This window comes from Crocuta crocuta, unplaced genomic scaffold (genome assembly GCF_008692635.1).
Source record: "Crocuta crocuta isolate KB4526 unplaced genomic scaffold, BGI_CrCroc_1.0 scaffold556, whole genome shotgun sequence".
Taxonomy (NCBI): Eukaryota; Metazoa; Chordata; class Mammalia; order Carnivora; family Hyaenidae; genus Crocuta; species Crocuta crocuta.
Window position 1 is genome coordinate 2,515,803 of NW_027527436.1, and position 14,308 is coordinate 2,530,110.

The 14,308-nt window shown below is 37.6% G+C and overlaps 1 protein-coding gene across 1 annotated transcript in view; it reads right to left on the bottom strand.

Annotated features, from left to right (window-relative positions):
- USH2A (usherin) overlaps positions 1-14,308 on the bottom strand; it is a 717,315-nt gene that overhangs the window by 385,454 nt on the left and 317,553 nt on the right. The window contains exons 30-31 of the mRNA XM_077759473.1: positions 13,504-13,617; positions 11,376-11,537 (exon numbers count right to left, since the gene is read on the bottom strand). Coding sequence (XP_077615599.1) covers positions 11,376-11,537; positions 13,504-13,617 — 276 coding nt within the window. The remainder of the gene's footprint in view (positions 1-11,375; positions 11,538-13,503; positions 13,618-14,308) is intronic.

Consider the following 14,308-nt stretch of genomic DNA (forward strand, 5'->3'; position numbering starts at 1 on the left):
CCTCCACAAGTTCTTCCCCTTTAAGTGCGGGTGAGACATGTGAATAGAATGAAATACTACTGCCATGATTACCTTACCTTAAATGGAAAAAAAGAGCTGACTGTGGTGTGCCCCATCTAACTTTAAAAGTAGAGTTTTCTCCAGCGTGTAGCAGAAGAAGTCAGAGAGATTCAAAGCATGAAGGGGGCTTGATGAGAGATACATTCTGCTACCGGGATGGAGGAAATAGTAGGAGAGGCTCTAAAAGTTGAGCAGTCCCTGGCTGAAAGCCATTTGGGAGACAGGAATGTCAGCACTAGCACTGCAAGGAATCAAATTCTCCCAACAACCTGAATGAGCTCAGAGGCAAATTCTTTCCCAGAGTCTCAGAGGAGAGCCTGAACTGCCCAATTTCTGGATTTTGGCCTAGGGAGACCCTAATTAGTTACCCAGCCAAACCTACATAAACTTCTGACTTATAGAACTGTGAGCTGGTGAGTAGGTGTTGTTTTAGGCTGCCTACTGAAGCACCTGGCAGTAAGAGCGGCTATGAGACTGAGTCATGGCCACTGGAATTGGGCAGAAGGATCGTAAGTCATTCCCAGGCCTGGTCCATAAAAATCTCCAACTTATTATCCTTTGCTCTCTTCCCTTACCTACTGCAGCAATAGAGATCACTCCAGAGCAACCTTCAGAGTCATGTGTAGGAGACAGCAGATGCTGCTACTGCATGGGACCCTGAATGACTGGGTAGAGAAAGGAAGTTTTGCTGATCAAACTCTTCACCTGCATAGAGCTGTTAACTGAGCAACAAATAAATTTCTATAGGGCTTCTGCTAACAGAAGTGTGTGTGTGTGTGTGTGTGTGTGTGTGTGTGTGTACGTTTATATCATCCAGATTGTCCTAACTAATATACGAACTGAGAGCGCAAAGAAAAGAATGATCTACCCTAGTTACATAACTAGGGATGAGAATTCCATCAAAAAAAAATAGCAAGTTCAAAGGTCTAGACAAAGGCTTGTTGTATTTTGACCATAAAACAACAAACAACAAACTGTAACCTAAGCAGAAACAGAAAGGAAACTAGCACAGCACTGTAGAAAAAAATGGGAGTGGGAGAATGACATATGGTTAAGAAAGTAGATATACTGTAGGCCAACAGAAGGAGTTTTGAATTTTATTTTAAGATCGGATATGAGGAATGAAAAAGAAGTGAAAGATGAATCCAGGTTTTTATTTCTGGCAAAGGGATGAATAGTATTACTGTTCTCTGAGATGAGAAACTCAGGAAAAAGAATATATTTTATGGGAATTAGCAGATATAATGAATTCAGTTTTGGGGACTTGGGGTAAAACGCATGAAGCAGGATTATTCGATGTGTAGTTGGAAAATGTCCATAGCTTAGGAAAAAATGTCTGAACTGGAGATAAGGATTGAATCATCATAGGGACATTGTGTGGAGTGTTCCAGAAAGAACCTTGACATAAACCAACATTTATAGGTAGAGGGAAGATGAGAAGACCCATGAGAGCTTGAGTAGTAATAGGAAAATTGAGAAGGTGGAGTACCCCAGACACTAATAAAAGAATCTCTGTGATGAAGAAATGATCAACAATCTGTCAAGGTGTCATGAACTATAGTACTTTCGCCATGAGGACCATCAGAACTTTGACAGTTTTGGTGAGATGGTTTCAACGGAGTGATCAAGTATTTATGAAGCCAATGAAGAGGTAGTCAGTAGAATTTTGTCCCCCTAAATTATGTTCAAATCGTAATCCAATTATCTGTGAATGTGACTTTATTTGGAAATAGGGTCTTTAGAGATAAACTCAGATTAAGATGAGGTCATTCTGAATTAGGGTGGACTCTAAATCTAATGAGACTGATGTTCTTACTGGGTGAGAGAAATCAACCCAGGAAAAACAGCACATAATGACAGAGGCAGAGAGAAGTGATAGAGCTGAAAACCAAGGAATTCTCCAGACTGTCTGTAACCATGAAAAGTTGGATTAGGCCAGGAAGAATATCCACCTAAAGTTTTCAGAAGAAGCATAGCCATGGTGACACCTTGATTTAGGACTTCTACTGGAGACTACGAGAGCATAAGTTTCTGTTCTTTTAGGACCCAATTTGTGATATTTTATTTTAAGGGAAGCTCCCGTAAATGCACAGGAGGTAAGGAGGCAAAGAAAGTGAGCTAGTGGAAGTAAGGACTATGACTGTAGAGGTAAGAAAGGTAGGGTTGGGGGCATGAGTGGGACATAGAGCCCAGAACCAGAACATGTTTTCTCCATGTTTGTCTTTTTTCTTCTCCCACATGTAAAAGATATGCTGATGAAGAGAGTTAATACAGGAAGAGAGATAAAGAAAAGTCAGGCTAATTGATATAGAAGTACTCACCAAGTTAGGAGAGGATGATCGGGGGGTGGGGTGGGATTAGCCTTCTGAAGAATGGGGAGAAAGGGGGATATTGACTGAGTCACCAAAGTGCCCCGTAATTTCTGAATTACACAGACATCAAAAGATGATTTATATTCACTTCAAATGACTGAAGAAGAAATGGCTATCCTTAGGACAGACTCCATTTTCATTTATTTCAAGAAGATACAAGAATTATAACATGAGGCCTTCTCTAATCACCTCCCACTGAAATGTAAGTTCCGTAAGGACAGACCCTTTGCACCTTGTGTTTTCCATTGGATCACCAATGCTTAGAGAAGTACTGAGTGTCTATGTTATAGACACCCAAGAATATCCAGGGAATGAATGAATCGTTCCAGACAGATGTGATTGTCTATTTAAAAAAAAATAGTATTATTGTCATGGGATATATCAGTTTTTAAACTGATTTTGTTTAGATGCCTTATCTTCTCTGATATTTTTAAGGTATTTGAAGGATGTCTTAGAATGTAATAACATCTAATCTAATCAGTGAATCAGATACATAGTTATAAATTGTGCCCACCCCCAAATTCACATGTTGCAATTTTATCCCCCAGGACCCCAGAACGTGACTTATTAGAAATAGGGCCCCTGTAGCTATAATGAGTTAAAATGATTGGAGTGCCTGCCTGGGTGGCTCAGTAGTTAAGCATCTGACTCTTGGTTTTGATTCAGGTCATGATCTCACAGCTTTATAGTTTTGAGATCCACACCGGGTTCTATGTTGGCAGCACAGAGCCTGCTTGAGATTCTCTCTCTCTTCCTCTCTCTCTCTGCCCCTCCCCCACTCATGCTGTCTCTGTCTCTCTCAACATAAATAAACTTTAAAAAATAAATAAAAATGATGTCATTAGGGTGGTCCCTAAAACAATATGACTTGTGTCTCTATAAAAAAGGGGGCTTAGGCACAGGCAGCACACAAGGAGAACACCACGTAAAGATGAAGATCAGGAGGAGGCATCTGCAAGTCATGGAGCTCCAACAATTACCAGCAAACCACCAGAAACCAGGAGAGAGGGACGGAACAGATTCCCCCCATGGCCTCAAAGCAACTAACACTGCCAACATATTGATCTAGGACTTGGAACCTCTAGAACAGTGAGGCAGTACATTTCTGTTGTTTAATCCAGTCCATGACACTTTGTTACGGCAGCTCTAGCAAACCACTTATACAACTCGTTTAACCCCCCCCCGCCAAAAAAGCTACATATTGGATAATTAAATGAAAATTTCTAAGAAGCTACAGGAACAGCCTACCTCATTAAAACTGTTTACCACATTTAGCATATTAATTACTTCTGAATTATGCATCGGTATTTGTTGTCATTTACTTTAAAATATTAGTTTACTGATTCTCAGTGTTTCTTCAGTTTAATCCAGTTCAATTCAATTCAATTCAATAAGATTTTATTAGATGCCAATCAGGTCCTTATTTCTATGATACATACTATAGAGATTAGGAAAATAAATAATGACATGAAAACTGTACTCAATGAACCTACGTTTTTGTTTTGGATCAAGATATATCCCCTTTAAATAAGTTTTTGTTACAGGACAGAATATATTTCAGTGGCAAATTTGTAGGAAAGATTCTGTGAATCAAAGGACTGTGTGACATCTTGATGGTGGTAGATAGTGGTAGAGGTACAATTGAACTCCACTACTTTTCTCCTTTATTTCCCTCTATCCCTCTGAAATCTCTTCAAATATAAAGTGCTTTCCTATCATTGAAGAACATAATATTCATCAACTAGGTTAACAGATTACAGGTAATATTTGGGTACAGATCTTAAAATATAAATTTAAACATGTTTAATTTCTTCACATACTCATGTACTGTAGAAATATCTTAAAGTAAAAATGATACTTTGGTTGTACTGTTGACAACTAAGCACAACTGGTATTTCAACATTCTATACAAGTTATTTGATTTCACTTGACCTTTTGTTACTAAGTGAACATGGCTCTTTAAGAGTAATGGATCTTAACAGTAAGAGTACTGTTCATTGACCCAAAGGTCTGGTATGTGAATCTTGAGCAACTTTGCTAGAGTCTTTGATCACAGAGTTAGTGATCTAGCTTCTTTTCTTAACTTAGGCTTTTTTCCTTGTATCCTCAAGGTTTCTGAGACTTTTTATAATTTAATACTATATGTCTGTGATATGAAAAGGGGACAAAATATGACTCCAGTTTGTAACAGAGAGGCACCATGACTCATAGATGAGATCATTGCCTTACCTGAAAACCCTCATATGCTCTGTCTTATATTAATACTCAGTCTTATGGATTAGAACACAAGCATGTTAATAGTATCCCCTCAATAATATTACTTTATGTAAAAGGAGTGACTTAGATGCACTACATTGTGGTATCCAAAAATTCAAAATTACAGAAAATATCAAGGTTAAGTGAAGTTTTATTTTGCTAACAAAGGATGTTTTGTAAACCAGCAGTGTGAATGAATATAATTTAGCTCAAATTTGCAGAGAATTGATAAGGTTCCTTATAACGCTTGGTTAGAAGTACCTAACCTTTAAATGCTTTTTATTGTGCCATAAGCAATATAGATTCTTCTGCAATAAATTTTTCATCATCAGACTTAAGTGTTTGGAAGATTCAAGATGAACATTTCTATTTTGCTGTTTATACATGGTTCTTTTTGACCTTGCCAAAAGAGACCAAAAAAAAAAGTTTTTGCACTTTTAGCTGTTTAAAAATTTAAGTACTTACTGCCTATCTAACTTTACCAGTTATTCATCTACCTTTCTTTTTCCTTTCCTTTTCTCTGTGTGTGTGTGTCTCTCTCTCTCTCTCTCTGTGTCTCTGTGTCTCTGTCTCTCTCTCTCTGCCTCTGTCTCTCTCTCTCTCTCATACACACACACACACACACACACACACTTCTTACAATGGTATTATCATTGCTTCTTTACTGCCTTGGCATTAGTGATAAAAGCCCACTGATGAAGCAAAAGTAGGGAGATGACTTCTCTGGTCTGGGAAATCAGACACCTTCACTCGATCTTAAGACTATGACAGATTTCTTAGATGATGCACTTAAAGACATACATGTTTTATGGTTTGGTGTCAGATATATCTATATCTGCACTAGAGAGGCTCTATTGACCTTCACCCCTTTGGAGTTCTAGTAGTTATAAGCAGCGGTGGCTTATGTGGGTTACCCAGGAACAATCCATACAGTAGAAAAAGAGTTGTCCAGAGGAATCACTATTCTTTCTTTACCAGTTAGCACAACTCACATAAACCTTCTGTAGTTTACTTCTCCCAGTTACCACCATCTTGGTATCCTTGTTTCTGAAAACTTTGTAAGCTTCTCTGAAACATCTCACAAACTTCTTAAAGATTGCCAGTTTCTGGTAGGGTGCTCATTTAAAATGAGAATGATCTGGTTGGCTACAGTTTGGATAGTCATCATCAATCAGGATGCTATCTAACCTGAACTTTGAAACAATCCTGGTATGTTGAACAGTCTCACAAAAGGATTCTTTTTCCTACCTCTTTATGAACATACTATATACACATATCTTAAGTGGCTCACAATGGCTCTGCTGGTGATATCAGTGTAGGTCCTTCAATCTTTCAATAACGTTTTTAATCATAAGCTTTAAAGCACAATTGTTTTTACCTCGAAATTCTTAAAAATTTGTTAAGGGACAGAAATAAGAGATTAATGGAGATCTTGCAAAAAAAGATAAATGGCACCACCAGAATACCACAAAACTGGGGGAAAAATTAATTGAACCTATACTTTTGATAAATATTTATTTTTTGCGAAGAAAAATGCATACTAGTTTAAGCTGTCATTATACTAACCTACATCCTATTTTTCATATTATTAGTAATACATAATGTGGTAGTTTATATTCAAAAATAAAACTAGAATGTATATACCTCATGTATTTATCCAGAAATACACCAAGGTTACTATGGTTACGAAAAATCCATTACCTTTGAATACAGAATGAAAAAGTTTGACTTAAAGTGTGTGCTATTTATTATAGCAAACATCAACAGCCTTCGGGAGGTTCTCTAACTGGATTCATTTTTCAGTGTCACAACTGACCTACCATACTACTAGCTTATGGCCTATGCAAGGCAAAAAATTTGAACTGTATGCATTTTTAAATATATTTTGTACTAACTCAAGGTGCAGCAATGCCTTTGACTTTTAATGCTTCATATTTAAGAGAAAGAAGAAAAAAATTCAAACCACCTAGATGCTAAGTGGCTTCTGAATTGAAATGCATTTACTTTTACCTGTATCCACCACGGCAGCAAGATCCATTGGCTACACATAACAGAAGAATGTTGGCTCTTTGCGGGGACTTAAAAGGAAGCTACAAATAAATGGAGTACGAGTGAGGGAAAAAAAGGTTGACACTCTGAATATTTAAGAGGGACATTAGGCCAAGTTATTAAGGAAGTTTTTGATAGTGCAGAAGACAAGGAATTTTAAATAGTGCAGATGACTACAACCAGGGAAAACAGGGTATAAAACACAGCTCTTGAGGAAGTTTCAAGAGTATTCCTCCCACCTATTAGATTTTCACTCATCAAGATTGTGATCAGCTGAATCAAAGTAAAATATAAATCTCTAAGAAACATGCACTCTATAGCATGCACTATAACTAGTAGTTCAATGTACAAACAAAAATAATATTTTTCACCTGCAAAATTATGTAAGATTTAAGAACAAAACATGCACTGCTGATTAACTTTTCTGGGAGAGGGAATGAAAATGTGTATCAAATATTTTGTAAAGGGTCACTACCTGTGAGTTAGCTGTTCCCCTTCTGGGAACCTAATAAACAGAGATTATATACAATAATATTGTCACAACATATTTAAAAGAGATATAAAGTAGAAACTTGAGCTCTTTCAAGTGGTTAAATGCCTTAATGTACATTTAGATGGGATACGATGTTAGTATTAAAATATTTTCAGAAAAATGCTTCATAAAGTGGGATGTAGTCATAATAAGGAAATATGCAAGGGTTCAAAATTACACATTGTAGATCAATTTTGTTAAAATGAATAAACTACTAGAAGGAATTACATCTTCTACTGAGTTTTTATCTGTACAGTGGGATGATCAGGTGTGAGACATCAGCATGTTTCAAATTACCTTCAATAAGCATATAGTGCATTATAAGTAAAAAAATATTATCAATTACTTCTCTCATCCATTAGACCGTACCTTTCTTTCTTCTTACAAATCAACATTTCAGCACTAATGAGTTCCATTCTAAACTCTCACTATCGGGAGAGGGCAGATAGAATAAACTGCTGTAGCCATTTGGACAGATTCCCTTTCTCACTCTGCCTTCTCTGTGATTCCTAGTGGACAGGTAGATTTTGAAGACATAAATGACCTGAAATTAGTGCTCACTGCAGACACAAAAATCTTAGAATTGAAAGGGATCTTAAAGGGCACTTTATTCAATCCTCACACAATTTGACAATCCGTACAAAAGTTGGCATTCAGCCTACACCAAGAGAAGAGAAAGCGCTCACTTTAGGGTGCTGTTACAGACTCAATTGAATCCCCCAAAATTCATATTTTGAGGCCCTAAGTCCCAATGTGACTATCATTGGAGATGGGACCTTTAACGAGGTGATGAAGGTTAAATGAGATCGATCATGAGGATGGACCCCTAATCCAACTCGACCGATATCCGTATCAGAAGAGGAAGAGACGAGGGGGCTGTGCACACAGAACAAAGACCTTGTGAGGACATGGTGAGAAGGCAGCTGTCTGCAAGCCAAGGAGAGAGGCCTCAAGAGAAACCAAACCTGCCAACACCTTGGTCTTGGACTTCTAGTCTCCAGAACTGTGAGAAATAAATTTCTGTTGTTTAAGCCATCCAGTCTGTGGTATTTTGTTGTGGCAGTTCAAAAAAGAATAATACGGGTGCTCCGGGATTTGTAATCAGGCTTTGGTCTCCCTGACAGAGTTGTTGTGAGGGAAAATAAAAATAATATGTAACAATTTGTAATATGTATTTATGTAAGTATATCATGTTTACATATTATGTAGCTTTCACATAGTGAGTAAATATTTACATTGTTTACACAATTTGCTTATGTTAATGTTGAGAATTTACATATTTATATACATTTGCATATTATGTGAATGTATAATAATATATAATATTGATTCATGTAAAGATAAGATACTATGCAGTGATTTGATAGTAGAATGTATAAAGATGAAAGGCACGGACTTTGGGGCCAGACAGATCCAGATTTGAAGTGGTTCCTCCAATATGGACCAGAACTTCTTAACCCTTCCAGGCTTTAGTTTTACTGGTTATAATGTTAGAACAATCATGCAACACTTTGAACTATGTTGCAGTCCCATTGCGCCTCCTATCTTTAGCCACTTGGGGATGAGAACAACAGCAAACATAGTTGCTTATGTGAAGCCAACAATGCTATAGAAAACAAAAATACTATCTGAGATTTAATCTTTAAAAACCTTCTATAACCAGTGAAAACAACTGAGGAATCAATTACCTCTGGAGCTAAGGAAGATGGCTGTGTGCACTATAAAGATAGTCCAGTTTCATTTCACAGCATTACATGTGGGGCCTCTATTAGACTAATCCACTCTGGTAACATTTGCCAAGAGTTCTCATTGCAGATACCATAGTCACATGGTTCTGTTGATGACTCAGTCAAGCAAAATACAGAATTAGTGTCAAGTTGTAGGTAGTATTAGCCATTGGTGTGAATTCTGCTTCCTGTCTTCCCACACTGCTCTTCTGGGTGCACATAGTGTCAACTCCTATGGCATTCTGCACCTTTTGGGTAAATTTAAGGCTTGTCTTTTGAGACCTGCTATCAGCCACACAACTCTTCTATGAACTGGGTTAGCATTCGTGTCTACACATGGAAGGGATCCTAGTTTCCTTTTCTCTGGTTTCTACTCCTTTTCTTTTAATTTTCTCTGTCGTATTTTTTCTTTCCCACCCTACTCCTACTCTCCTACCAATTCCCCTTTGCTATATTCTTTTTTTTTTAATGCTTATTATTTATTTTGTGAGAGGGAGGGAAGAGGGGCAGAGAGAGAGAGAGAGAGAGGGAGAGAGAATCCTTCGCAGACTCCTAGCTCTCAGCACAGAACCCAGTGCAGGGCTCAATCTCATGAACCATGAGATCATGAACTGAGCCAAAATCAAAAGTCAGACACTCAACTGACTGAACCACTCAGGTGTCCTAACTATCTTCTTTTCTTTTTTGTTCCCAGCAGTCACCTGAATTCACTCATTCATTTACTCAACACTATCTATGCCTATCTACAATAAGTCCTGGAGATGCAGTAATGAACAAGACAATTAGGGTCATGTCTTTATGATGCTTATGATGCTTACTTTACTGACAAGTAAATAAGCAACGTATTCAAAGACAATACAAACAAACGAAAAAGGAAGGGGCACATAGGTATTCAGTGAGTACATCGAGGGCATATAAAAATTCATACTTGGGATATCAGAGAAGGTTTCTCAGAGGAAATGCCTATATTGGGTCTAAAAGATGGGTTTTGTTATTATGTATGATGATATATTTTGGCCCTACATAAGTGCTTTATATTAATTATTAATTCATGTGTACAGTTTATTATATATAATGCTCTCATTTCTTTTGAAGTAATTTCTGTGGTCTATCATATTTAATTAAAGTAATGCCTTCAGACATGGTTAGGGTAATAGTAATCTATTTCTAAAGTTTAAAGCATGAACTCTGCATTCTTCAGGAAATGATATTACTTTCTAAGCACAAAGAACAGGTTAGGTGTTTGGTGTATAGCTCTAGTTCTCTTTAAAATCTTGAAAATTATAGTTGTTCCCATTTTATAGATTCAGAAGCTAAGTCTCAAAAGTGAAGTAACTTGTTTTGAGACTACATTCTCTGCATCAGAGCCAGAATGCTTGGATTGGTATCCAAATACCACTCACTGGCTGTGTGACTTTAAAGAAGTTACTTAATCTTTCTATGCCTTAATTTTTTCATTTGTAACATGGGGGTGATAATAATATCTTCCTTATATAACATGTATTACAGAATTCTATGCCACCTTGAGGAATAAAATATTTATTAAAGTGAAAGCTCTTACCCCCGAAGTTCCTCAGTCTAGAGAAGACACACAAAATGTAAACCCTGATAATGCAATTGGGTAAATATCATAATTGCCTGTCCACAACTGCCTCAGACCTGCACCTGCATGAGTCCCCACGAAGACACAGGCACCAACAGAGAATGGCTTATTCCCTATCACAACCTTAGTACCTGGCATTAATGTGAAGGAGTGAACACATAAATAATTAATCCTGCTTCTGACTCTAACTTGTTGTGACCTTTCATGAAGAATTTAATGTCTCTTGGCCTCAGTTTTTTCATCAATAATATTTGATTCATGATGTCTTACCTGATAGTCACAAATAGTATATAAAATACCATGTAATATGTAACCACTATAACTACTATATCAATATAAGCACAGTTCAGATCCCAGGCAGTAAGACATGAAATAGGCTTCTTGTGTTTTACAAGGTTCTCAGTAATTTACTTCATTTTACTCAAGTGCCATCACACTTGATAATACAATCTGGGCATACATACCATGTTTCTTCTCAAATGGCCCAAAATTCAAATGCTACTCAGTCACATGTCTGAGTCTCAAGGTTCTCTCACATCTATGAGGATTTTAGAGTAGCTAACTCATGTGACACTGGAATTTGTTTGAAATGACATTGACTCAACCAGGCATTTGTGAGTGTGACTAGGGACCATGCAAGAGAACCAAATAACAGGAGACAAAATAAATACCCCCATTTTAAAGACTCATGCTTTCAGACTACTACAGACTACAGTTATCTGAAATGTAGAGTAATATGGACTAGAACTATTTACTGATACTTGTAGAAGTCTTACCTGTGACTGTATAGTTCTCTCCACTGCCTGAATAGATCACCTTCCCATCCATATATAAAGAGTACTGCGTTATAATACCATTTGCTTTTTTGGGTAGATTCCAGGAGAGTAACAAAGAATTGGGAAGAGATTTGGCTACTGGTGGCTGAACTTCCTGTGGGGCTGTGAAAAAAAAAAAGACTTATAGAGCCTAATTTTAGTTTACTTTTCTAATTCAAGCTTTTCAGACCTAAGCCAATAAATCATGAAATAAAAAACCTGAAATCCCATGCATGGAAATATTCTTGATTCGTGGGCAGCTTGTCAGTAATTGCTTTAGGAATAGTACTAAATAACTGTCCTAAATTTATGAGAATTTGCATCTGTGATGGATGGGGAGTATTACACTAGTTCACTTGGCTGATGCCTGTGTTACTTCATCAAGAGTATTATTAACCCATAATCTCTACTTGGGGCTGTGCCCGTTCAAGCAAATTAAACAGATGGAGTCCCTACCTTTGAGGACCTTTTGATCTAAGGTGGGCAACGCTGGTGAGTGTGGTTCATAGCAGATACAAAAAAACCAAAACCTATCTGTACCTAGAGAAATAACCAGTAAGTACAGAATCCATAAATTACATATTAAAACAACATTGCATGTTTTAATAAGGTTCTATTAATTTTCTGTTAAGGGTCAATAAATTGGAGTCATAGGGAATAAAAGTTTTAAAATATTGGCCCTAAATACATCTATCATTTGGTACATTGGCAATAACTTTAAGAAAAAGCTAGAAGTTGGGAATTCCTTAAATAATGAAGAGGGAATGGCAAACTGGACCAGTATGAAGCCCTCTGGGGTACGGCTGTGAAGTAGGTTGAAAGGGTACCAGGCAAAACCTGGATCGAGGAGGTGGTGGGTACAGAGAAAATAAGGACAGCAATAAGACACTTGTCCCATATTGACCCTGGTGGAAGTATTTGTAAGAAGAGAGGATCATCAGGTGCCCCAACAGAAGCAATGACACATGAAGAGAAACTGTGCTTCCCTCTGCAGGTTAGACTGAGGGAACCCTTAGAAAACAGTGATGATGGGTCACAGATGGTGTCGTCCAGGTGAGGAAGGTCTGGTTGTGTCAAGTGCAAAGTACAAAGAATAAGAGGCCACACAAAAGGTTTCCCAGGCTCCTCTATCCTCTCCTGATTTCATCATTCAGTCCATTGTCTTTCTCTTACATATCTTCTGCTAAAGCGGTACTTGCTAGAGGATTTGAAAGAAGGAAGTGGGGGACAAGAGGGAGTCAGGAAGTGGGACAGATGGATACTGAGGGAGAGAGACTGGCTGACTCTTCCCCTAAGGAGCAAGCTTTTCAATCTCAACAACTTAACAACTAGACAGTAGAAACAACATGTAATTCCCCTCACCCAGGAGAGAGAAATATGAAGTAACAATGCTTCAAATGTTTGGAGAGCTGTTATTTCTTGAAGTGATGCGTTCTGATGCTTGAGCAAAGCTTTCACTTTGGAGTGCTAAAATATTTTCTCTTTCTCACTGCCTTCTTAACGTACGCTTTCTGAAACATTAATTTATGCCAACAGTTTGTAAGTCCCAAGTACAACAAAAGTGAGACTTCAGTCAGAAGGAACTGAGCAGTGATTAATAATGCCTCAACCGGCATTTGGAGGCTCCATCATACTGAAATAATTGTTGCCTGTGCTGGTGTTTAGCAGTTCAAAGAGACCATGGAAATCAACCGTTTGATTCTCAATTTCATACTGTGCCGTACAATCAATTCTTTTTAGTCAGACTGTCTCTAGATTTACTTCTGAGCCATAGTAAAATGAGGAAGCTTTCATTAATCTTTCAGATGCTTCATATTAATGACAAGGCTCTTGCATGAACAATGTAACAGCAATTAAAAAGCCCATTAATCTGCATTACAGCTATTAAAGATGCATGTCATTAAAGGGTATGGAGTTTGATTCATTTTCGCACCCCCCCAAAAAATGGAGCAATTATGGCCTGGCAATGCACTTTGTCATCAAATTAGGTTGGGGTTTTCCAGCAAATGGCCTTGCAGCATTTAGCTCTTCTCCTATTTTATTATTCATAACTGAAATGTGGAAGTCAAGACCTTTGAAATTACTTTACCTTCTTGTGGAGTAGAGATGTTCAATGCATGTGAGCTCTCAGTACAGCCAGCCAAAGTGCAAGCAGTTAGGGTTACCGCATAGTTTTTGAAGGGTACCAGGCCTGTCAATATGCCTATAATAAAAAGGGGAAAAAGAGGTTTGCATGTTTACTGTAAGCAGCCATAGAGAGCACTGTGTGTGTGGCAGGGAGACACACACACACACACACACACACACACACACACACACACAGAAATATATATAGAGACACAGATACAAACAAAAGCATGTCTCTTTAATTCATTTTCCTGCCTGAGTGCTGATTACAGAACAAAGCGACGAGTGAAAAAGAATCGTGACACCAACTTATTGTTAAAACAACTCAAAGCAGCATTTTGCCAAATGTGCTCCTCAGAACATTAGTGCCCGGAGATCTTCCTCTTTAAAAATGGATTTTCATACATAGTTCGTGAAGCAGAGCACAGTGTATCTGATAGTTAGGATGCATATTATCCCATTCTAGGATTTTAGACCTCCTGCAGAATGAAACTATTCAATTTTCTCTAACCCAGCATTTTTCAGCCTTATTCAACTAGAGTCCTTTTTACACAGCATCTATTAACACACTTTAGGAAATGCTACTCCCAAGAGTGGCTTCATTACTTTAACGGTAGGGTATACGGATACAAACTATTTGTTCATGTTGCAACTAACAAAGATGCAAATCCACATAGTCGAACAATTAGCAAATTAGATAATTATGCTTTTGTGCTTCTCCTTGCAAAATTATTAGTTTATTTAATTAAGACACCTGTCTTAAACAG